This window comes from Phyllobates terribilis, unplaced genomic scaffold (assembly GCF_046119375.1).
Source record: "Phyllobates terribilis strain yellow unplaced genomic scaffold, ASM4611937v1 Scaffold_5__5_contigs__length_657084704, whole genome shotgun sequence".
NCBI classification, from domain to species: domain Eukaryota; kingdom Metazoa; phylum Chordata; class Amphibia; order Anura; family Dendrobatidae; genus Phyllobates; species Phyllobates terribilis.
Genome location: NW_027362765.1, coordinates 601,505,987 through 601,532,796, shown reverse-complemented (window position 1 = coordinate 601,532,796; position 26,810 = coordinate 601,505,987). Strand labels below are relative to the sequence as shown.

Sequence of the window (26,810 nt, the reverse complement as noted above, 5' to 3'; positions counted from 1 at the left end):
TATTCATCTGTATGCTCTTATGACAGCTCTCTGTGCCTTCACTGACCTGCCTCCTATTTTATCTAGCCCTGCACTACTAGATGTATTATGTAAAATAGGATGTAGGTCAGTGAAGGATCAGTGAGCTGTCATGAGAGCATACAGATGAATATGTAAGCAGAGCACCAGAGAGAGTGCCCCCCACAGGCCGCCCCGGAGCACGAGCATATCATTGTCTCCAAACTGAAAGTAAAGATTGCACACGAAACACAGGACGGATTTCATCAACCAAGGTATCATTTTTAACAGTGTAATATCGCCCACCTGACAGTGTATGTAGTTTACTGAGCACAATCCTGCGAACAGGTGCACTTTAAATCCCCGCGTTTCATAGTTGCACTCTATATTTTTGTATAAATGTTTTAATTTTATTTTTGTATAAATGTCTTAATTTTATTTAAGATATTCAATAAAGATTATTTAGGTAAAAATACTCTTTGGAATCCTAGACTTCATAGTGATCCTTGTGTAATTCATTTGAATAAAAACAGAATTGAAACAAGCAAGAAAAATGAAATTGTATTTTTAACTCATGGAGGAATGAGACTTGCTCATGAGTTTACACTAAACTCACCCTATCACGCTCAAATTCCACCACTTCTGTCTCCCACTCCAGCGAGTCCGTGTCAATAGCAGAGTCGTGAGAACTATGAGCCATTAACTGCCGGAAACGGGCTTCTTTCTCAATCTGGTTATCCATCTTTTCTCTAAAGCGAATGAATGAAGCACAATATTCACAACAATAGTAATTAGATAAAATGCAAGGTTAATTAAAGGAATACTTTTCTTTATGTCAAACAGTTCCTCTAGTTGAAAATTACAAACTCAGGATTTACTCACTATCCCTGCTGCTGAGCCAGTCTTTATTGACAAGCTGCAGTGGCGACATCATGACTACAACACATGTGACAACTGGACTCAGCGGCTTGTGTCATCTACATGAGCATCACTGCGGAGTCGAGTGATTGGCAAAAGTGGTAAATTGTGCTGTAGTTGTGACGTCACTGCTGCAAGCTGTCTACAAATACTGGGGCACTGACTGGTAGTTTGTTATTTGCAACTACTGCAAGCCAATTACCGTAAACTTATTCCCAGAAAAACTCTTTTAACCTGTATTAAAAAAAAACCCTATTAACATACCCTGTACATTTTTTTGTAGATTTTCACCACAGAAAATCAGCAAAACAAGAATGATGCCTATACTGCAAGACAATTTCAAAATCTGCCATTATGCAGTAAAATACATTTTGTGTTCAAAAGCTTATTGTGGATGTACAAGTTTTGACTAATGTAGTCTAAAATTCCCTGAATCTACAGTATAATATAATCAGGGATGTGTCCTTCTGTCCGAAGCCTCTATAGACTGAGCATGCTCAGTGTGGCGCCATGACGACAATATGTCCAGGACATGAAAGAGAGAAAGAAAGAGAGAGAGAGACAAATTCATGCGTGAGTACACCCCCTGTATTATCAGTTCATTATATATACAGCAGTCACCATAAGTGAGTACACCCCCCTGTATTCTCAGTACGTTATATATACAGCGCTCAGCATAAGTATGTATACCCCCTGTATTCTCAGTACGTTATATATATAGTGCTCAGCGTAAGTGAGCACACCCCCTGTATTATCAGTACGTTATGTAAACAGCGCTCACTCTGAATACGCCCCCCTGTATTCTCAGTACGTTATATATACAGCACTCAGTGCAAGTGAGTACACCCCCCTGTAATCTCAGTACGTTATACATACAGTGCTCAGCATAAGTACACCCCCCTATATTCGTTCAGTGTACAGCACTCAGCGTAAGTGAGAACACCCCTATGTACGTTACACATACAGAGCTCAGCGTGAGTACACCTCCCCTGTATTCTTAGTACGTTATACATACAGCGCTCAGCATAAGTGAGTAAACCCCCCTGTATTCTCAGTACGTTATATATACAGGCCTCAACATAAGTGAGTACACCCCCTGTATTCTCAGTACGTTATACATACACTGTGTGCAGAATTATTAGGCAAATGCGTATTTTGATCATTTTGATACTTTTTATACATTTTGTCCTACTCCAAGCTGCATAGGTTTGAGAGCCAACTACCAATTAAGTAAATCTGGTGATGTGCATCTCTGTAATGAGGAGGGGTGTTGTCTAATGACATTAACACCCTATATAAGGTGTGCTTAATTATTAGGCAACTTCCTTTCCTTTGGCAAAATGGGTCAGAAGAGAGATTTGACGGGCTCTGAAAAGTCCAAAATTGTGAGATGTCTTGCAGAGGGATGCAGCAGTCTTGAAATTTCCAAACTTTTGAAGCGTGATCACCGAACAATCAAGCGTTTCATGGCAAATAGCCAACAGGGTTGCAAGAAGCGTGTTGGCCAAAAAAGGCACAAAATAACTGCCCATGAATTGAGGAAAATCAAGCGTGAAGCTGCCAAGATGCCATTCGCCACCAGTTTTGCCATATTTCAGAGCTGCAACATTACTGGAGTATCAAAAAGCACAAGGTGTGCGATACTCAGGGACATGGCCAAGGTAAGGAAGGCTGAAAAACGACCACCTTTGAACAAGAAACATAAGATAAAACGTCAAGAATGGGCCAAGAAATATCTTAAGACTGATTTTTCAAAGGTTTAATGGACTGATGAAATGAGAGTGACTCTTGATGGGCCAGAGGCTGCATCAGTAAAGGGCAGAGAGCTCCACTCCGACTCAGACGCCAGCAAGGTGGAGGTGGGGTACTGGTATGGGCTGGTATCATCAAAGATGAACTTGTGGGACCTTTTCGGGTTGAAGATGGAGTGAAGCTCAACTCCCAGACCTACAAACAATTTCTGGAAGACAACTTCTTCAAGCAGTGGTACAGGAAGAAGTCGGTATCGTTAAAGAAAAACATGATTTTCATGCAGGACAATGCTCCATCACATGTATCCAACTACTCCACAGCGTGGCTAGCCAGTAAAGGTCTAAAAAAAGAAAAAATAATGACACAGCCCCCTTGTTCACCTGATCTGAACCCCATAGAGAACCTGTGGTCCATCGTAAATTGTGAGATCTACAGGGAGGGAAAACAGTACACCTCTCGGAACAGTGTCTGGGAGGCTGTGGTGGCTGCGGCACGCAATGTTGACCAAAAACAGATCAAGCAACTGACAGAATCTATGGATGGAAGGCTGTTGAGTGTCATCATAAAGAAAGGTGGCTATATTCATCACTAATTTTTTTGTTTTTTGTTTTTGCATGTCAGAAATGTTTATTTCTAAATTTTGTGCACTGATATTGGTTTACCTGGTGAAAATAAACAAGTGAGATGGGATTATATTTGTTTTTTATTACGTTGCCTAATAATTCTGCACAGTAATAGTTACCTGCACAAACAGATATCCTCCTAAGATAGCCAAATCTAAAAAAAAAAACACTCCAACTTCCAAAAATATTAAGCTTGGATATTTATGAGTCTTTTGGGTTGATTGAGAACATAGTTGTTGATCAATAATAAAAATAATCCTCTAAAATACAACTTGCCTAATAATTCTGCACAAAGTGTACAGCGCTCAGCATGAGTACACCCCCTGTATTCTCAGTACGTTATACATACAGCGCTCAGCGTGAGTACACCCCCCTGTATTCTCAGTACGTTATACATACAGCGCTCGTACACCCCCTGTATTCTCAGTACGTTATATATACAGCGCTCAGCATAAGTGAGTACACCCCCCTGTATTCTCAGTACATTATACATACAGTGCTCAGCATAAGTGAGTACACCCCCCTGTATTCTCAGTACATTATACATACAGCGCTCGTACACCCCCTGTATTCTCAGTACGTTAGATATACAGCGCTCAGCATAAATGAGTACATCCCCTGTATTCTCAGTACGTTATACATACAGCGCTCAGAATGAGTACAACCTCCTGAATTCTCAGTACGTTATACATACAGCGCTCAGCGTGAGTTCACCCCCCTGTATTCTCATATATCTCATCTTGTATATGAAGCCCTCGGCGTAACTGAGCACACTCCCCCCCCCCCACACACACACACCACCACCCCCCCTCCCGTTTTCTCTCTCTCAATCGATATCAAGAGAATATAGTAGGCACTCTGTACAGCTGGGGTAATGTTTCTAGGAAAAGCAAATCCCGGCACTCACGTGTTGGTGGTTCATTCCTCAACTCAAAAGATGTTTCAGCCTGTCAAAGGCTTTTTTCAATTGTAAAAAGAAACAAAAAAAAAAAATTGAAAAAAGCTTTGGACAGGCTGAAACGTCTCTTGAGTTGTGGAATAAACAAATTAACCACCAACACGTGAGTGCCGGGATTTGCTTCTCTCTGAATGGAGACTGCATGGGTAAGCTAGGAACGCTGAGCAGTCTGTGTGTTGGACGTGCAGAGAACCATGTGGAAGTTGCAGCCTGTTTAATATGAACTGTGCCCGGAGTTGAATACTTCTGTTTGGCGCTGGAAGCTGCTGAATCCTGAAGGTGATACCGAGACTGGTGGGATTGTGCCTCTTATGTGCATGAAATTTGCTCTGGTCTTAAAATTAGACAAATCTATCAAACAGCATGAACCTGTGACGCTGAGTCACTTCTCACGGACAAGCCGTGAGTCGGAATAATCTAGGAGTCAGAGGTCAAAAGCCAGGAGGATAGGTCATAAACAGAGGGCAGAGACACAGGCATAGTCGGTTAACAGTCCGAGGTCAAAATACCAGGAAGATAGCGGATCTAATAAAGGGGCTAAATCAGCAATGTCAAACTCACACACACAGAGGGCCAAAATGAAAAACGTGGACAAAGTCGCAGACCAACCAGTATACAGTATAATGGGCCCCACATAGACCTCCATTCAGAATAATGGGCCCACACAGCCCTCCATACAGAATAATGGGCCCCACATAGTAATCCATACAGAATAATGGCACCACATAGCCATCCTTATAGTATTAGGGGCACCACATTGCCTTCTATACAGTATAATGGACCACAAAAAGTCCTCCATACAGAATAATGACCCCACATAGGGGTGGTGGTTATGGTGTCGTGGGCCAAATAAAACCACCCTGCGGGCCAGGTTTGGCCCACGGGACAGAGTTTGACATGTATGGGTTAAACAGGAGGATGGTCAGAGCGAGGTCCAAGGTCAGGCAACGAAAGATCATCAAGCAAAACACTAGGCACAGAGAAAACCAACCACACTGAGGCTGTGTGCCCACTATGCGTTTTTCAAGCGGAATTTCCGCAGCGTAAAAGCTTGCAAACCGCTTGGTAATCCGTGCCCCATGATCCCCAATGAAAATCTGCATGTTTTGTGCCCATGCTGCGGAATTTTCGGCAGCGGATTTTCCTTGCGGAAAAATCCGCAGCATGTCCGTTATTTGTGCATTGCTGCATGAGGATTTGAGGTCCCAATGCATTTGAAAAACGCAAGTCAAATCCGCATGTAAAAACGCTGCAAAAACGCGTTAAAAATGAGTGTAAAATCCGCGAGCGTTTTTACTGTCAAGAACATGCAGAAACGCTGCAGAAATTTTCTGCTTCATTTCCGCATCGTGGGCACATACCCTTAGTTGAAGCTAAATCTGGCAGAGGTCTGAAGTAGCTGGGCAATCACCTGGGATAATGAACACCTGGAGACAGCCAGCACCTCCCAGTCTCAGATTGGACGGCCGAGCTGTCAATCAAAACACAGACAGCTCAGAACGCCCCTGCACCAGACTGCACACTGAGCTGCAAAGTACTGACAGCTTCATCACGCCCCTGTACCAGATTGGACAGCAGAGCCATCAGTAACTGCATCTGGCCTAGACCACCAAGGAAAGAACATGCATACAGGCCTGCCCCTTTTTCACACCACTGTATATTTATATGTGTATGTAGCTCTTACAAAGAGAAATCCATCCAAACCTTTAAACTAGCGAGTTCACCCAGCAAAGAAGCAATCAGTCAAGTAGAAGTGATGAATAGAGCTGGGGAAAGCAGAGGCTTGGAAAGTGCTTCCCACATGCCAAAAGCACTTCAGCCTTATTTTCATACCAATTCAAAAGATGATTTCTCATTAACAGAGCAACAGACTGGATAGATTAAGGTATCACTGAAATTGCCTTTGCAAGAGCTACATGAACATGTAATCACATTGGGGGGGAGGGGTTGGGAAACCCTACTGACAGATTCCCTTTAAAGGCCCCATCACACATAACGAGATCGCTAGCGAGATAAAATTACTTTTCCGCGCAAAATCAGGACTCAGTTGAATGAACAGATATTAACAGCCCGGAGAATTCTGCTAGGATCTGCATTCTGTTGCCTTCTTTATGCACGGCGGAAAATGAGAACGCTGTAGCGACCACCAATCGGGGACGAGGGGCGCGGAAAAGTCCAATTTATGCATGCTTACATGTCTCAGTTCTGAATCGCTAACGAGGTCGTTGATAAGGTGTCAAATACAGCGATGCACACTGCCCAGCGGGAGCGCAACGACCCAGGAATGGTCCAGGAAGCTTTGTAACGATCAGCGATCTCACAGCAGGGGCCTGATCGTTGCTACCTGTCAGACATAAAGAGATTGCTAGCAAGATGGCTATTGCGTCACAAAAACCGCGACGCATCAACGATCTCGCTAGCGATCTCATTATGTGTGACGGGGCCTTAAGACTGAATTCAGATGTCCATGTATCACAGTTTGTACAGGGACCGCAATTACCAGACCAACCATGGGTGTCTCCTGACCCAAACTATACTATATGCCTTTAGTTTTTGATCAAGGAGACCTGTGGCCAGTCTGAACATTGCAGTCCGTACAGTCAAAAACTCAGATGTGTAAATTCAACCTAAAAGCCTACATTTGTGAACAAAACTAAATCTGGCAGAGAACAAACAGGCTAATTTGTAATGGCTAAACTCACTTTAATTCCTTCAGTTCTCGCGTAGCATCATTCTTCTGTTTCCGCATGTCATCTAGATTTCTTAATGCCTCTGCTAGTTCACTAACTGCACGGTCTCGTTCTCTGCGCAAATTATCACACAGGGTCCTAATGGAAAAAAAAAATTAGGGTGTTAATAATGCCGTTCCCATCATTTGGTTATTACACTGAAATTTGTTCCTGAAACTTTTTCAGCATGTACTGTTATTTTGCTTAGTGACAAAAGTAATGTAAATGTAACATCAATATGGTGGAGATTTCTGCTTTTATAGAAATAGGATTTAAACCACTTTTAAACGTAGTCATTTAGAAGAAAAAAAATACATCCACTATTACAATCATTAGGTAGGATTTATCGTTGCATTATTTTCTAATGGCTTCCTCACGAGCTGTGTGCCAGACACTATATAAGTGATATATATGAGTGGAATGAGTCAGAATAAATTTATATTTGACACATAGCTGCAAATGTACATGTCAGAAAAATATGTTGGCGTGTGACACAAAGCTTTATGATTTGTATGAGCAGTTTGAAGATTCTAATCTTAAACCATGATTTTAGTCTGTAGATAAATGTATATGTAGTGATGCACCTATATGACTGAAATAGAATGTAATTTACTCACCTGATACTTTCTCTCTCAGCTACAATCTTGTCCCTCTCCTGGAAGGCCCAATCTCGTCTACATTTGGCTACCTCAGCTTCCTGGGTGGCCTCTTTGAGTTCATGGGTCATTGCTTCATATTGTTTTCTCAGTACTTCTATCTCCTTGTTGGCCCTTTCCATGTCCAGAGTTGCAGAATCCTGAATCTGAAAGTAGTGAAGGCCATATGCAATGTCAAAGGCGAACTCTACATAAGACCTCATTCAGACGTCCGTGTTTCATGTACATGTTCTATCAGGTTTTTTTTCATGGATACAATAAGCATCCATTATAATCTAAGGTGATATTCACATGTCCGTGTTTCTTCACGGATATTTGTCTGTGTAAAACTGTCTGTTATTTTCCGGTACCATTGGATGACAAGGGCCAAAACAAGTACAGCACACGGATGGCATCAGTGTACAATCCGTGTACTGTCCGTATTTAACATTACAAAGGATAGGAGAAAGCTTGTAATTTACTTATCTATCGGTGAAAAACACTGATGACAAATGATGGTAAAAAAAGGACACACAAACCATACACTGATGACAAAAACAGACACCCAAGAACGTACACTAATGACAAAAATGGACACACGGATCGTACACTGATGAAAAAACGGACACACCGATCGTATACTGATGACATACTTATATTAAAAACAGACACAAGGACCATACGGATAGTAAAAATAGACCATTCACTGATGACACACTAATACAAAACACTGATGACACCGATACCATTGTTTCACGTACGTGTTTAAACATGGTCGTGTGATTGAGGCCTAAACAATTAATTAGCAGTAAGGTAACAATCGACATAACAACCATCACTTACATAGCACAAAGATATTCTGCACTCAGCATACAAACGGTCATCACTTACAGCTGTCCCTGCCCTCATTAATGTCCGCTAGGAAACTAATATCCCTATCTCAAATGCAAACATATATACTAGGGCAATTTAATTCAAAACCAATTAATCTATCAGTATGATTTTTGGAGTGCAGGTGGAAAACAGTGTAGTCATTCAAATCCATTTAAACAGAGGGAGGAGCAGATGTGCAGTGTTTTGTCATGTAAAAAAAATCATACCAAGTAGAATCATTTAAGCACTTTTTCCACCACTAAAGTCAATACAATTCAAATAAAATAAAAAAAAAATTAAATCTTTTCTAGTGGAAAAGGAAAAATAAAGAATTACAATAATGCGGCTGCATAAATCTGCACACCCTTAAACTAATACATTGTTGAAGTCTGAAGTCCTCTTTGAATTTATGACAACAATCAGTGTTTTTGGGTATCAGTCTATCAGCACAGAACATCTAGAATCGACAATCTTTGCCCACTCTTCCTTGCAGTAGCTTCACATTTGTAAAACTGCAAGGGCATTGCTTGTGTACAGCGTCATCTCCAGGTCACCATAGATTTTCCATTGAATTCAGGTGTGGGTTCAGGCTGGGACATTCCAAAACTTGGATCCTCCTCTGGTGAAGCCATTCTTTTGTTGATTTGGAGGTCGCTTAACGTGTTGTCGTGCTGAAAGGTGAAATTTATCTTTATCTTCAATGTTTTAGCAGCGGCCTAAAGATTTTAATTAAATTGACTGATATTTGGAACTGATAAACCAAGTGAAAAAGTCAGCAATCGAGTCCTCATAAAAAACTACTTTATTTAGTCCAGCTTAAAAAGCAGCGATGGTAGACACAAGCTGCACAGAAAAAAATAAATGGCAGGAGGGTAAGACATACAAGCTTCCATTTAGTTTTTCTGTGCCGCTTGTGTCTACCATCGCTGCTTTTTAATCTGGACTAAGTCAATAAGTTTTTATGAAGAGTGATGGTTCTTTCACTTGAGTTTATCCCTTGTTGGAGTACTCCTGCCAAGTAGTGGCCAGGTGAGGCGATTGCACTTTTTTCCTGCATTGATATTTGCAACTGATCATAATTTCATCCACCTTGACTAAAGCCCTGGTTCCAGCTGTTTAAAAACAGCCCCAAAGTACAATACTGCCTCCACCATGTTTCACTGTGGGTATGGGGTTAATTTGGTGATGCTTTGTGCCAAACATACCTTTTGGAATTATGGCCAAAAGTTTAACCTTGGTCTCATAGGACCATAATACATTTTCTCACATGCTTTTGGCAGACTTAATATCGGTTTCGGCAGAACATAACCAGGCTTGGATGTTTTTCTTTGTAAGAAAAGGCTTCCCTCTTGCCACCCTCCTCCACAGGCCAAACATATGAAGAATTCGAGAGATTGTTGCCACATGCAGTAAACAACCAGTACTTGCCAGAAATTCCTGCAGCGGCTTTAATGTTGCTGTAGGCCTCTTGGCAGCCTTCCAGACTAATTATCTTCTTGTCTTACCATCAATTTTTTAGGGATGTCGAGTTCTAGGTACTGTCACTTTTTCAAAATTTACACCACTTCTTGATGACCGTATTCAATGATAGATCTAATGCATAGAATAAAAAACTGTACCCTTTTCCTGACTGATAATGTTCAACAATGGAATCCTTTGCTGTGTTGAAAGCTGTTTTCAGACTACTATGTAACATGAGAAAAGCAAAAGAAGGACCATCAAAAACCCCAAAATGAGACGTGGTTAGAACACAATGTGATGACTAAAAAGGTACAACACTTTATTTAAATATTTAAAAAGACATCCATAGTATAAATTTCATGTATTAACAGACATAACATGGGTAAATGAGGCAACAGAGGGTAGATAGAGACACAGTTGGTATCAAATTTACACTGGACCTATAGTAGGTCACAAAGTCCAACCCACACAATCCACTGATCACAGCAAAAAGCGTGAAGGAAAAGTTATAGTAACATAGGTCATGTGACCTGTATCAGGTCAGATGTGGATAGTCATCAAAATCCTGCAGCACACAGAAAATACAAGTATCACATGGATAAGGTTAAATAAGACATACTTAGTAGAGGTAAAAGGATAACCAACAGTGCCAGGGGAAGCCTTTTTGGGGCATTTTGGGGTTTTTGAAACACTTATGGTCCTTATTTTGCTTTTCTAATGTTTAGTGGTATGCCCCTCATTATCTATGAGGTCTTGTTTTTCATTGTTACCTTGTTGTATGTAACATGAGAGTAAATGTGATTAAATATTTTTAATACAACCACATCCGCAAATATAAGAGGTTGTTCACACGTATGCAACCATTTTATTTTAGTTTTAATTTTCCTCCTCAAAATGATTTAAGTTGGTTTCTCAAAAGATTTGTACAGATTAAGGATGGCATTAAATGAACCCCTTCACGACATTTGACGTACCTAAACATCATGGTCGGGAAGGGGCTCCCAACCAATGACATATAGGTATGTCATAGCGATCGTGCGTGGCACAGGAGCATGCATGATCGCCGCCAGGAAGTTGGCTTAAGCTGTTTAATCCCCTAAATGCCGCTATCAATATCGATTGCAATGTTGAGGAGGCTAGGAGAGGGAAGGGGCTCCCTCTCTCCCTTCCGATCATCGCGAGGGCACGATGGTTGTCATGGCAACCCAAGGTAGTCATGACGAACTACGGGTCTGCCAGCTAAGATGACCTGTTTAGAACATGCTAAGAGCTGTCAGTGTAATGCATTGCAATGCACTATACCAGCGATCAGTTAGCATCCCATAGAGGGATGAAGTAAAAAAGTAAAACAAAAATTGAAAAACATTTTTTTTTTTTTAAATCATAATACCATGAAAAAAACTATACCTATAAATATGTATATTTCTTAAAAAACAAAAACAAACAAAAAAAGTACACGTTTGGTATTACAGTGTCTTGAACGACCTGATCTATAAAATTGTCACACTAGTTCACACCTTCAGTGAACACATTAAAGAAATAAAAATAAAAAAACTATGGTTTTTCATCATACAGCCAAAAAAGTGGAACAAAACGCGATCAAAAAGTCAAATGTAAATAAGAATGGAATAGCTGAAAATGTCATCTTGTCCTGCAAAAAACAATGCCATCATACATACAGAGGAGAAATAAAAAAAGTTATAGCTTACAGAATATAGCGATTCAAAAATAATTATTTTTTTCTAAGAAATTTTTTTTTGTGTAAAAGTGGTAAAACATAATAAATAAAAGAATGATATACAGTGGCATGTCAAAGCTTGGGCACCCCTTGTGAAAATGACTGTTAGGCTATGTGCCCACGATGCAGAAATGCTCCGGATTTTTCCTGAGCGTTTCTGCATCTCCCTGGCAGAAAAAAATGCATGTGGATTGTACATGCGGATTGTACATGCGGATTGTACATGTGGATTGTACATGCGGATTGTACATGCGGATTGTATATGTGGATTGTACATGCGGATTGTACATGCAGATTGTACATGCGTTTTTCCTGCCAGGGACATGCGGATGTGAAGCGTTCTTCACTTGCATTTCCGCATGCGCGTTGTCAAGCGCTTTCCAAGCGATTTTAGCATCACTTGGAAAGTGCTTGTCAACTTGGTCACACTATATAAATCCATGCAACCGGCATGGATTTATATAGTGTGACCGAAAGAATGGTAAAAAATAATAAAAAGCAGGAAGGCAATCTTAGAACCTCTTGTGGTCTCTAGAATAGACATTGCACTGGGAAATACTCAGATGTAAGGAAGGTGTAAGAGGCATTATTTTCTAAACAATAGGTGCACAAGAAGTCTGGGATCTACATTTGGAATGCCAGTAAAGCATTTCTTACAGAGAATCTGTCATCAGTTTGCCTCCATTGATGCACGAAGTCATTATCACAGTCTTGCCCAAACCAGGCAAAGAGCAGTTTGCCAGAATCCTACCAGCCAATATCTTTACTGACAATGGATATCAAGCTTTTAGTGAAAGTGTCAGTTAATAGACTATCTACGGTCATAGCGTCAATGATTTATTCAGATTAATTAATCTTTATGCCAAATAAATCAAAGCATGTTTTTTAACAACGTGTGAAAAAAGTCCTATGTTAACTTTAACTCCTGCAAGGGTATGAACAAGGCATAATTGCCGCATTTTTACTGCATAATTTACGCAGCATATTTGGCTCAAAAAATACAGCGTTTTACAGTACCATCATAATCAATTAGAATTCTCATGCACACACTGCTTTTTTATTCCACGAGTATTTCAAGCCCTGTTGCGTTTTTGCCAAAACACTGCATGTAAATAGTTTGTGTTTTTTTCCAGCATTTTCCAGAATTTTACCCCAACTGAAAGCAATCACAAATTCCAAAAACTGTTATCCAAAATTAGAACCATTATAACCAAAAACGGTTACCGTATAATCCAAACCTCACTCCTCTCTCTCAAAGACTTCTCTCGTGCTGCCCCAATTTTTTGGAATGCACTACCTCAAATGAACCAACTAATATCTATCCCCCATTTTTCAAGCATGCTTTAAAAATACATCTGTTTAGACAAGCCTATCACCTCAACTCACCGACCTAACTCTCCCTTGTTGCCTCCTTCTAAATGTTGATCATAATCTGCTCCTTCCTAGTCATCTGTCTCCACATCCTCTACGCACCCAATAGCTCACGGTAACTGCACTCAGACAGACCCTGGCTGATGACCGGAACATGCAGTTTAATATGAAATCCCTTATTTATTATAATGATGGCTGGACCGTACATGACAAGCACGTTCTACCTATTGTGTCTCCCCATTTCCTTTCAGACTGTAAGCTTGTGAGCAGGACCCTCACTCCTCTTGTAACTGCTGAAATGTGTTTGATAGTAATGTTTTTATTGTCTGTGCATGTCCCTACTTAATTGTAAAGTGCTGCGGAATATGTTGGCGCTGTATAAATAAAAATTATTATTATTTTTATTATTATTAAAGGCGATGCAAAATATTAAATTATTTAAAAGGAGCAAAATATTTAATAACACCCGCCTGCCAAAATAATTTTTGGCCCCAATATCATGAATTGAGTGTCTCCAAATGTCCCAGGTGTACTACAGATAGAGCTATTGCATGCTGTTCTCACATTGAGTTTACTACAAATGGTCACCAAGAAAGAAATCCATAGAAGTATTTTAGGATATATGGAGGAACTCTACCAAAGATACAGAGAGTAAAAAAAAAACAACTGGCAGATTACTATATGTGGCAAAGAAATTGATAGCACTGCATTCATAGAAATCAGCATTACGTATGGAGCTTATTTTAGAAAGAGTAAAATCACAGAGTATAAAAAAAAGGTAAGCCACAGCAATAAAATAATGCCTGATTTAAAGGGGATCTGCATGCAGGATTTATATTAGAATGTAGCTCCTTCAAACACAAGTCCAATAATACCTTTACATGGCCAGGCTGTTCCTCCATTACTGAGAAATCAGCGTTTTAATTGATATTAAAATGAGGCTGAAGAGCTATGATAGATCAGAAGCCTGTCAGTCCAGCTGTATTACCTGCCCAGCAAGGCCTCATCCAGTTTGACTGAATTTCTAAGTGAAAGAGCTGTCAGTTATGCAGGAGGAGGTGGTGAACAGAGCAGGAGTGACAGAGGCTTCAGATCTACCATAGATATTCAGCCTCATTTGCATATCAATTCAGATGGTGATTTCTCAGTAAAGGAGGAAAAAACTGGCCATGCAAAGGTATTGCTGGACTTGTCTATGTAAGAGCTACATGCACATATAAATAGTTGTTTTTTTTTGGAGGGGGGCTGAAATCCTCCAGATTCCCTTTAATACACCAGGACTAGACTCCTTCCAGTTAGGATATTTGATGCATGAGCTTAGTAATGATGCTTTCAGTATAATTCCAAAATGTAACCCCTTTCTGACGCGAGACGTATCCATACGTCCCAGTTCCCTGGTACTTATCGGAGACCCCAGCGACGTCATCATCCTGATCATTGCCATGTTGACCCGATGTCATCATGACGACATGTGGGTCACCAGGCACTGGTAAGTTGGTTAGATCACGCGCAGTGCATGAGCTAACTATCTTGTGTCTGCAGCACTAACATGTTATACAGCGATCAGCCTGCAGAAAGTGAAAGTCCCACAATAGGACAAAGTAAAAAAAGTTGTAAAAATATATTTATAAAAAAAAAAAAAAAAAAAAAACTATATTATATATATATATATATATATATATATATATATATATATATATATATATATATATATATATATATATATATAGATTTATTTAATATAATATATACAGCACAGACCAAAAGTTTGGACACACCTTCTCATTTAAAGATTTTTCTGTATTTTCAAGACTATGAAAATTGTACATTCACACTGAAGGCATCAAAACTATGAATTAACACATGTGGAATTATATACTTAACAAAAAAGTGTGAAACAACTGAAAATATGTCTTATATTCTAGGTTCTTCAAAGTAGCCACCTTTAGCTTTGATGACTGCTTTGCACACTCTTGGCATTCTCTTGATGAGATTCAAGAGGTAGTCACCGGAAATGGTTTTCACTTCACAGGTGTGCCCTGTCAGGTTTAATAAGTGTGATTTCTTGCCTTATAAATGGGGTTGGGACCATCAGTTGTGTTGTGCAGAAGTCAGGTGGATACACAGCTGATAGTCCTACTGAATAGACTGTTAGAATTTGTATTATGGCAAGAAAAAAAGCAGCTAAGTAAAGAAAAACGAGTGGCCATCATTACTTTAAGAAATGAAGGTCAGTCCGAAAAATTGGGCAAACTTTGAAAGTGTCTCCTAGTGCAGTTGCAAAAACCCTCAAGCGCTACAAAGAAACTGGCTCATATGAGGACCGCCCCAGGAAAGGAAGACCAATAGTCCCCTCTGCTTCTGAGGATAAGTTTATCCGAGTCACCAGCCTCAGAAATCGCAGGTTAACAGCAGGTCAGATTAGAGACCAGGTCAATGCCACACAGAGTTCTAGCAGCAGACACATCTCTTCAACAACTGTTAAGAGGAGACTTTGTGCAGCAGGCCTTCGTGGTACAATAGCTGCTAGGAAACCACTGCTAAGGACAGGCAACAAGCAGAAGAGACTTGTTTGGGCTAAAGAACACAGGGAATGGACATTAGACCAGTGGAAATCTGTGCTTTGGTCTGATGAGTCCAAATTTGAGATCTTTGGTTCCACCCACCGTGTCTTTGTGCAACGCAGAAAAGGTGAACGAATGGACTCTACATGCCTGGCTCCCACCGTGAAGCATGGAGGAGGAGGTGTGATGGTGTGGGGGTGCTTTGCTGGTGACACTGTTGGGGATTTATTCAAAATTGAAGGCATACTGAACCAGCATGGCTACCACAGCATCTTGCAGCGGCATACTATTCCATCCGGTTTGCGTTTAGTTGGACCATCATTTATTTTTCAACAGAACAATGACCCCAAACACACCTTCAGGCTGTGTAAGGGCTATTTGACCAAGAGGGAGATTGATGGGGTGCTACGCCAGATGACCTGGCCTCCACAGTCACCAGACCTGAACCCAATCAAGATGGTTTGGGGTGAGCTGGACCGCAGAGTGAAGGCAAAAGGGCCAACAAGTGCTAAGCATCTCTGGGAACTCCTTCAAGATTGTTGGAAGACCATTTCCGGTGACTACCTCTTGAAGCTCATCAAGAGAATGCCAAGAGTGTGCAAAGCAGTCATCAAAGCAAAAGGTGGCTACTTTGAAGAACCTAGAATATAAGACATATTTTCAGTTGTTTCACACTTTTTTGTTAAGTACAGTATATAATTCCACATGTGTTAATTCATATTTCAAAAAGGGGTCTAAAAGTGACCCTGGGAACTATAGACCAGTCAGCTTAACGTCTGTTGTGGGTAAATTGTTTGAAGGATTTCTTAGAGATGCTATTGTAGAATATCTTAATGATAATAACTGTCTAACTCCATATCAACATGGATTCATGAGGGATCGCTCCTGCCAAACAAACCTGATGGCCTTCTACGAGGAGGTGAGCTCACAGCTGGACCGGGGAGAGTCAGTGGATGTTGTATACCTTGACTTCTCCAAAGCGTTTGATACCGTGCCACACAAAAGGTTGGTATATAAAATGAGAATGCTTGGTCTGGGGGATAATGTGTGCAAGTGGGTAAATAGCTGGCTGAGTGATAGAAAGCAGAGGGTGGTTATCAATGGAGTAAGCTCAGGGTGTGTCAGGGTTACTAGCGGGGTGCCTCAAGGGTCTGTCTTGGGCCCTATATTATTTAATATATTTATTAATGATCTAGTGGAAGGGTTGCATAGTAAAATAGCAATATTTGCAGATGATACTAAACTTTGTAAAGTAGTTAATACAGATGAGGATAGGGCACAGCTACAGGAGGATTTAGATAAATTGGGGAGTTGGGCCAAAAAATGGCAAATGGGGTTCAATGCCGACAAATGTAAGGTCATGCACATGGGAAAGAAAAACAGCAGTCACCCATACATATTAAATGGGAAACCGTTGGGGAAATCTGACATGGAGAAGGACCTGGGCGTCTTGGTTAATAGCAAATTAAATTGGAGTGCCCAGTGTCAGGCAGCAGCTGCGAAGGCAAATAGAGTCATGGCATGCATCAGAAGAGGAATAGGGGCATATGATAAGAACATTGTTCTTCCTCTGTATAAAGCGCTGGTAAGGCCGCACTTAGAATATTGTGCACAGTTCTGGGCTCCGGTGCTCAGGAAAGACATATTGGAGCTAGAGAGGGTACAAAGGAGGGCGACTAAGGTAATAAAGGGAATGGAGGGACTAGAATACCCAGAGAGGTTGTCAAAATTAGGCCTATTTACGTTGGAAAAGAGAAGGCTTAGGGGAGACCTCATAAACATGTATAAATACATCAGGGGGCAGTACAGAGATCTCTCCCATGACCTGTTTATACTAAGGATGGTGACAAAGACGAGGGGGCACACTATGCGTCTGGAGGAAAGGAGGTTCCTGCACCAGCATAGAAGGGGATTCTTTACGGTCAGAGCCGTGAGACTCTGGAACTCTCTGGGAGAGGAAGTGGTGATGTCCAACTCACTTAATGAGTTCAAGAGAGGCCTGGACGCCTTTCTTGAGAACAATAAAATTACATTTTATGCTTAGTGATAGTTAATTAATCCAGGGATTTAATCTGACTGCCAGATTGGTGTCGGGAAGTGAATTTTTCCTCAATGATGTAAATTGGCCTATACCGCATGTATTTTTTTTTTTTTGCCTTCCCCTGGATCAACGCTGCGGAATAGCTGCAGTGTACAAGAAATAGGCTGAACTGGATGGACGCTTGTCTTTTTTCGGCCTTATAAACTATGTAACTATGTATAGTTTTGATGCCTTCAGTGTGAATGTACAATTTTCATAGTCATGAAAGTACAGAAAAATCTTTAAATGAGAAGGTGTGTCCAAACTTTTGGTCAGTACTGTATATGTGTGTACATGTATATATATATATATATATATATACACATACATATATATATATATATATATATATATATACACACATATATACACACACACATATTTGTACCTAAAATAAAAATTACCGTGAAAAAATAAATAAATAATAAAAAAGTGCACATATTTGGTAAAACTGTCCCACTAGTCAACCCCTTTAGTGAACACGGTAAGGAAAATAAATATAAAAGTAAACAAAAAACTATGCTTTATCATTATGCCATCGAACAAAAAGTGGAATAAAACACAATTAAAAAGACGAATGTAAATAAAAATGGTACAGCAGAAAACGTAATTTTGTCCCACAAAAACACACGCCACCATACAGCTCCATCAGCTGAAAAATAAAAAAGTTATAGCTCAGAATAAAGTATTGCAAAAATATTTTTTCTATCAAATAGTTTTCATTGTGTAAAAGCGCCAAAACATAAAAAAAACTATACAAATGTGGTATTGACCCGAAGAATGAAGCTGCCTTATCAATTTTACCACACGCAGAACGACATAAAAAAATGTAAAAAATAAAATAAAATTCCTGAATTGTTGGTTTTTGCTTATTCTGCCTCCCAAAACTCGGAATAGAAAGCGATCAAAAAATGTCACGTGCCCGAAAATGGTTCCAATAAAAACGCCAACTTGTCCAGCAAAAAATAAGCCCTCCCATGACTGTCGGCTGAAATATGGAAAAATTATAGCTCTCAAAATGTGGTGATGCAAAAAAAGCGTTTTTTTAGTGTGTGACAGCAGCCAAACAAAATAACCCGTTATAAAATTTGGCATCGCTGTAATCACACCGACCCGAAGAATAAAATTGTGTAATCACTTACACTGCACGAAGAACGGCATAAAAAAAAAAATAAAATAAATTCTTCACCTGCTGCTGATTTGTTCATTCTGCCTTCCAAAGATCGCAGCATAACTCGGCTCACATTTATCCTGAGCTCTGTGCTGAGTGCTTACAACGGGGTTTCCACGTAAATCTCTAAAATACTTGATTCAGACGGAACCCCTGGCAGAATATTCCCTGTAATGAGGCAGATGGAGGCACCGTGGATGACGTCTGGCTGGTGATCCCACGGTGTCCGTCTTCTTATTAGGCGTGCAGAAAAGTGACGTCGGCCACAGTTTTGTGAACCTCTGAAAAAAAAGGACACCGCTAAACAGAGGCCAGATGGATTCTAGAGTAACTCTGCTGCCTCATTATAGTGAATAGATCCCTCAAGGGTTTCATCTGAATTACGTCACTCTGAGATTTAAATGGAAACCCTGATATCAGTGCTCAGAGTAGAGCACAGGATAAATGGGAACATCTTACATAACATTTTGGATCACAATAAAAGCTTTGATTATATCCAAAAAAAATTAAGTGCCCACTCAGGTCCGTCATCTGTTAACGGAAATATAGGGGGCATCCAAGTTACTAGTAGAACAAAGTAGTATAAGAAATTCATCAAATTCTGTGCTCCCAAAAACAAATGCCCAACTCCCTTTTGAGCCCCACAGTGTGCCTAAACTGCAGTTAGCGTCCACATGTTTGGCATTTCTGTAGCGATAAGAGTCCGCCTAATTTACGGGTGCATGTCTCCAGAAGAACGAGCTAGGCATAATGTACTGGTCACTACAACAGCAGTTTGCAATTTTCACTCAGCAACATCCACTGTTGCATGCTTCTGGAAAACACCCATGTAGTTAAAATCCTCACCACACCTGTAGATAAATTCACAAAGGGGAACAATTTCCAAAATGGGGTCACTTGAGGGGGGATTCTGCTCCTCTAGCACTTAGGGTCTCTGTAGATGGAGTCTGCATACTATTCTAGGAAAATCTGTGCTCCAGGAGGCAAATAGCGATCCGTTCCTCCTGAGTCTCGCCTGTGTCTAAGCAGTATTGTTCAGCCACATGTGGGGTATTTCTACATTCAGCAAAAACTGTGTGACAAATTTTGGTGCCATTTTTACCCATTTCCCAGTGAGAAAATGTAAAATTTGGGGTTAAAACAAAACTTTGGTGGTAAAAATGTAGTTATTCTTTCTTCACCGCCCAATGGTGTAAAATTCTGTGAGGCACACGTGGTGTCAACATGCTCACTGCACCCCTAGATTAATTCAGTGAGATATGTAGTTTCTAAAATGGAGTCTCTTATGGGGAGTTCTGCTGTTCTGGCACCTTGGGGGCTCTGCCAATCTGACATGGCACTGTGAAACCAGCCCAGCAAAATATGAATTCCAATATGGCGCTTCTTCCCTTCTGAGCTTTGCACTGTGCGCAAAAGTAGTTTTCGACCACATATGGGGTATCTGCGTACTCAGGAGAAATTGCACAACAAATTTTGGGGTCCATTTTCTCCTGCTATCCTCGTGAATATGAAAATATTGGGGGCTAAACAACATTTTTGTGGGAAAAATATTTTTTTCATTTTTATAGATCCACATTGTAAAATTCTGTGAAACATCTGTGGGTTCAAGGTGCTCACCACACAACTAGACCCCCCTTGAGAGGTCTAGTTTCCAAAATGGTGTCACTTGTGGGGGGTTTTCACTGTTAAGGCACAAGAGGGGCTCTCCAAATGCGATATGAAACCCGCAGACCATTCCATCAAAGTCTGCGTTCCAAAATGTCACTCCTTCCTTTCTGAGCCCTGGCGTGTGAAAAACAATAGATTTTCCCCACATATGGGGTATCTGCGTGCTCAGGAGAAATTGCACGAGAAATTTTGGGGTCCATTTTCTCCTGTTACCTCTTTGAAAATGAAAAAAAAATTTTTTTATTTTCACAGCTCCACGTTATAAACTTCTATGAAGCACTTGGGTGTTCAAGGTGCTCACCACACATCTAGAAAAGTTTCCTGAGGAGTCTAGTTTCCAAAATTGTGTCACTTGTGGGGGGTTCCATTGTTTAGGCACATCAGGGGCGACACGACATGGCGTCCGCTAATTATTCAAGCAAATTTTACATTTAACAAGTCAAATGGCGCTCCTTCCCTTCCGAGCCCTGCCGTGCGACCAAACAGTGGTTTTACCCCCATATGGGATATTGGCCTGCTCAGGAGAAATTGCACAACAAATTTTGGAGTCCATTTTTTCCTGTTACCCTTGCCAAAATAAGAAAATTTGGGTCTAAAGCAAATTTTTTGTGAAAAAAAGTTAAATGTTCATTGTTTTCTTCCACATTCCAAAAATTCCTGTGAAACACCTGAAGGGTTAATACTTAATACACTTCTCGAATGTGGTTTTGAGCACATTGAGGGGTGCAGTTTTTAGAATGGTGTCAGTTTTTGATATTTTCTGTCATAAAGGCCCCTCAAAGTCACTTCAAATGTGATGTGATCCCTAAAAAAATGGTTTTGTAAATTTTGTTGGAAAAATCAGATATTGCCAGTCAACTTTTAACCCTTATAACTTCCTAAAAATTTTGATTACAAAACTGTGCTGATGTAAAGTTGACATGTGGGACATGTTATTTATTAACTATTTTGTGTGACATATGTCTCTGATTTAAGGGCATAAAAATTCAAAGTTTGAAAATTGTAACATTTTCAAAATTTTTGCCAAATTTCCAATTTTTAACAAATAAAAGCCAGTCATATCAAATCAATTTTAACACTATCATGAAGTACAATATGTCATAAAAAAAAATCTCAGAATCACTGGGATCCGTTGAAGCGTTCCAGAGTTATTACCTCATAAAGTGAAACTGGTCAGAATTGTAAAAATTGGCCTTGGTCATTAACATGCAAACAGCCTTCAGAGGTTAAAGGGTTAAATACTGTGAAAAGTAATGTGAACACTATAATCGTTACAGTATGCAGAATATGTGTCTCCCTAATTCCATGTAATATGTTGTATCAAAACCTTAAAATGATGTATCTATGCAAGACTCTTGATGGACTCGTTCTTGTATAGTAATGGACTGTCTGTTCCTCATTTACAAGTAAAAAACAAAATACAAGGAACTTTTGGAAAGTGTTTTTTAACTAAGAAAAATGAAAAGAGCGGCACTTCCACAGGTAAAATAAAAGCACTATTTTATTTCTTTATACCATAAAACCCAACATATAAAGATAAAAAACTGCCACGTTTCCGGCGTATTAAACGCCATTAATTATAGCATAGTACTAAAATGACAATAGTCCGGTTTTAAGCTAAACACTGCCAATCGCAGAGAGGGTGTTCAAGAACAAAGAACATGCAATGAAATACAAAAAATAACCAATCAATATATATGAGAGATCTATCCTCTAATTTATACATATGAAATATTTTGGTATTCAAATGTAATAAGAAGCATGGAGTGTACAGTAATATACATAGAATGACAAATAAATATACACTGCTCAAAAAAATAAAGGGAACACTTAAACAACAGACTATAACTCCAAGTAAATCAAACTTCCTTGAAATCAAACTGTCCACTTAGGAAACAACACTGGTTGACAATCAATTTCACATGCTGTTGTGCAAATGGAATAGACAGTAGATGGAAATTATTGGCAATTATCAAGACACCCTCAATAAAGGAGTGTTTCTGCAGGTGGGGACCGCAGACCACATCTTAGTACCAATGCTTTCTGGCTGATGTTTTGGTCACTTTTGAATGTTGGTTGTGCTTTCACACTCGTGGTAGCATGAGACGGACTCTACAACCCACGAAGTTGCTCAGGTAGTGCAGCTCATCCAGGATGGCTCATCAATGCGAGCTGTGGCAAGAAGGTTTGCTGTGTCTGTCAGCGTAGTGTCCAGAGGCTGGAGGCGCTACCAGGAGACAGGCCAGTACACCAGGAGACATGGAGGGAGCCGTAGGAGTACAACAACCCAGCAGCAGAACCGCTACCTCCGCCTTTGTGCAAGGAGGAACAGGAAAAGCACTGCCAAAGCCCTGCAAAATTACCTCCAGCAGGCCACAAATGTGCATGCGTCTGCACAAATGGTTAGAAACCGACTCCATGAGGGTGGTATGAGGGCCCGACGTCCACAGATGGGGGTTGTGCTCACAGCCCAACACCATGCAGGACGCTTGGCATTCGCCACAGAACACCAGGATTGGCAAAGTCGCCACTGGTGCCCTGTGCTCTTCACAGATGAAAGCACATTCACACTGCGCACATGTGACAGACGTGAAAGAGTCTGGAGACGCCGTGCAGAGCGATCTGCTGCCTGCAACATCCTTCAGCATGACCGGTTTGGCAGTGGGTCAGTAATGGTGTGGGGTGGCATTTCTTAGCCCACCATGTGCTCGCCAGAGGTAGCCTGACTGCCATTAGGTACCGAGATGAGATCTTCAGACCCCTTGTGAGACTACAGTGCCTACAAGTAGTATTTAACCCCCTGCAGATTTAGCTGGTTTGATAAGATGCAAATAAGTTAGAGCCTTCAAACTGCAAACGAGAGTAGGTTTTATGAACAGAAGCATAAATCTTACAAACCAAAAAGTTATGTTGCTCAGTTGAATTTTATTAAATTTTAAACATAAAAGTGTGGGTCAATTATTATACAACCCCTATGTTTAATATTTTGTGGAATAACCCTTGTTTGCAATTACAGCTAATAATCGTCTTTTATAAGACCTGATCAGGCCTGCACAGGTCTGTGGAGTTATCTTGGCCCACTCCTCCATGCAGATCTTCTCCATGTTATCTAGGTTCTTTGGGTGTCTCATGTGGACTTTATTCTTGAGCTCCTTCCACAAGTTTTCAATTGGGTTAAAGTCAGGAGACTGACTAGGCCACTCCAACACCTTGACTTTTTCCCTATTGAACCAGGCCTTGGTTTTCTTGGCTGTGTACTTTGGGTCGTTGTCTTGTTGGAAGATGAAATTATGACCCATCTTAAGATCCTTGATGGAGGAGCGGAGGTTCTTGGCCAAAATCTCCAGGTAGGCCGTGCTATCCATCTTCCCATGGATGCGGACCAGATGGCCAGGCCCCTTGGCAGAGAAACAGACCCACAGCATGATGCTGCCACCACCATGCTTGACTGTAGGGATGGTATTCTTGGGGTCGTATGCAGTGCCATCCAGTCTCCAAACGTCACGTGTGTGGTTGGCACCAAAGATCTCGATCTTGGTCTCATCAGACCATAGAACCTTGAACCAGTCTGTCTCAGAGTCCTCCAAGTGATCATGAGCAAACTGTAGACGAGCCTTGACATGATGCTTTGAAAGTAAAGGTACCTTACGGGCTCGTCTGGAACGGAGACCATTGCAGTGGAGTACGTTACTTATGGTATTGACTGAAACCAATGTCCCCACTGCCATGAGATCTTCCCGGAGCTCCTTCCTTGTTGTCCTTGGGTTAGCCTTGACTCTTCGGACAAGCCTGGCCTCGGCACGGGAGGACACTTTCAAAGGCTGTCCTGGCCGTGGAAGGCTAACAGTAGTTCCATAAGCCTTCCACTTACGGATGATGCTCCCAACAGTGGAGACAGGTAGGCCCAACTCCTTGGAAAGGGTTTTGTACCCCTTGCCAGCCTTGTGACCCTCCACGATCTTGTCTCTGATGGCCTTGGAATGCTCCTTTGTCTTTCCCATGTTGACCATGTCTGAGTGCTGTTCACAAGTTTGGGGAGGGTCTTAAATAGTCAGAAAAGGCTGGCAAAAGAGATCTTTAATCCACACATGTGAAGCTCATTATTCTTGGTGCCTGAACTACTTCTTAATACTTTAGGGGGACCAAACAGAATTCTTGTAGTTTGAGGGGTTGAATAATAAATGACACTCTGAATTAACTTTTTACGTTTAAAAAAAAAAAAAAAAAAATTTGCTGCAGTGCATTTCCCACTTCCAGGCTGATCTACAGTACAAATGTCACAATGCCAAGTTAATTCCGCATGTGTCAACCAGCTAAATCTGCAGGGGGTTGAATACTACTTGTAGGCACTGTATATGCTGGTGTGGTTGGCCCTGGGTTCCTCCTAATGCAGGACAATGCCAGACCTCATGTGGCTGGAGTGTGGCAGCAATTCCTGCAAAATGAAGGCATTGAAGCTATGGACTGACCCACCCGTTCCCCAGACCTGAATCCGATTGAGCACATCTGGGACATCATTTTAAAAATAAAATAAAATAGTAGGTTGATACAGGGATTTATTCTGACTGCTGGTTTCAGAGTCGGGAGGGAATTTTTCCTCAGGTGAAGATTGGCCAAATCATTTGGGGTTTTTGCCCTCCTCTGGATCAACTTTAGCAATTACAGAACTAACAGGTCGAACTTGATGGACGCAAGTCTTTATTCGGCTTTACAAACTATGTTACTATGTCTCGCTCCTTCCACCAACGTCACGTTACACCACAGACTGTCCAGGAGTTGACGGATGCTTTAGTCTAGGTCTGGGAGGAGATCCCACAGCAGACCATAAGCAACCTTATCAGGAACATTCCTAGGTGTTGTAGGGAGGTTATACAGGCACGTGGAGGCCAAACACAATACTGAGCCTCATTTTGACTTGTTTTAAGGATATTACATCAAAGTTGGATCAGCCTGTAGTGTGTTTTTCCACTTTAATTTTGGGGGTAACTCCAAATCCAGGCCTCCATTGGTCAATAAATTTGATTTCCATTGATGATTTTTGTGTGATTTTGTTGTCAGCACATTCAACTGTGTATAGAACAAAGTATTCAATGAGAATATTTCATTCATTCAGATCTAGGATGTGTTATTTGAGTGTTGCCTTTATTTTTTTGAGCAGTGTATATAAAAAAGATTGCTCCTATAATTCATACCTTTGGGATGTTTGCTATCTAAATTAAATATCCAGAACGCTTCTCACAACATGGAGCGTTTTTGCCAACTACCTCATCTGGGAGGACATGGCACTTTTTCTATACCGAAGAATTTAAAGTGCAATAAATCACCATTATGCATAGTAACAAAATGTTTGACAGCACCAGAGTATGATCCATTTTTTTAGATATATTATTTAAGTGTTCGGAAATTCTCTGTTTTAATTCTCTAGTGGTACATCCTACGTATTATACTTTGCATAAATCACAAAAAAATAGAATATACTACATGGTGGGTATCGCAGTTAATGAAATCTTGAATATAATGAACATCTCCTGGAGAAGAGTGAAAGCTTTTTTGTTTTGTCAGCAGCAAAGGCGCACATGTTACATCGGTGTCCATTATACTTGAAAAAACCTTTGGGTTTTAACCAATAGGTCTTTTAGGTCGGACTTTGGAACAGGCTAGGAGAAAGCAGGTTGCCCAAGGTCTAGCCTCTTTTTGCCACAAACCTGCAGCCCTGAGATATGATTTTTCTAAATGTGTCATCTTGATTGATTACTGGAAAAAAAAATGTGGATAATATTTTGGACTTGATTATAATGTAGGCTGTAGGATGTGGAAAAAGAATCAGATGCATCATTATTCTTATTTGGTGGAATATTTTTCGTATTAGATTGGAGTTGATTTCTTGTTTTGTTTTTTACTTTGGTGAACGCACCTTGAATCAACTGACTTCCATATCTCCTTTCTCGCAATCTGTTATGTACAGCATTACTCTCCACAAGGAAGCGGTTGTTGTCTGAACAAATGCGTTTAGCACATAACATTTCTCCATAGGAAATATCCCTAGTGGTATGTTTCGGGGTGACAGCTTGTTGACTGGAGAATGGTATTGCCGGATATACTTTTCCTGTACAGAGATGAATGTACACGATCGGCAGTGAAATCTCCTTCGAGGAAAATGTCCAGAAATTAAATTTGATTGCAAAGTGGATCAGCCGTGAACTTCAAATTGCATGTGTTATTTACATATAGAACAAACTCAGAATTCCAATGTGCTTCCCACCCACACCGGG

General features: G+C 40.6%; 1 protein-coding gene across 4 annotated transcripts in view; it reads right to left on the bottom strand.

Annotated features, from left to right (window-relative positions):
• DLG5 (discs large MAGUK scaffold protein 5) overlaps positions 1-26,810 on the bottom strand; it is a 291,149-nt gene that overhangs the window by 134,489 nt on the left and 129,850 nt on the right. For all 4 annotated transcript variants that reach the window (XM_073686034.1, XM_073686036.1, XM_073686037.1 and 1 more), the window contains 3 exons: positions 7,595-7,779; positions 6,951-7,076; positions 614-746 (listed from right to left, as the gene is read on the bottom strand). In XM_073686034.1, coding sequence (XP_073542135.1) covers positions 614-746; positions 6,951-7,076; positions 7,595-7,779 — 444 coding nt within the window. The remainder of the gene's footprint in view (positions 1-613; positions 747-6,950; positions 7,077-7,594; positions 7,780-26,810) is intronic.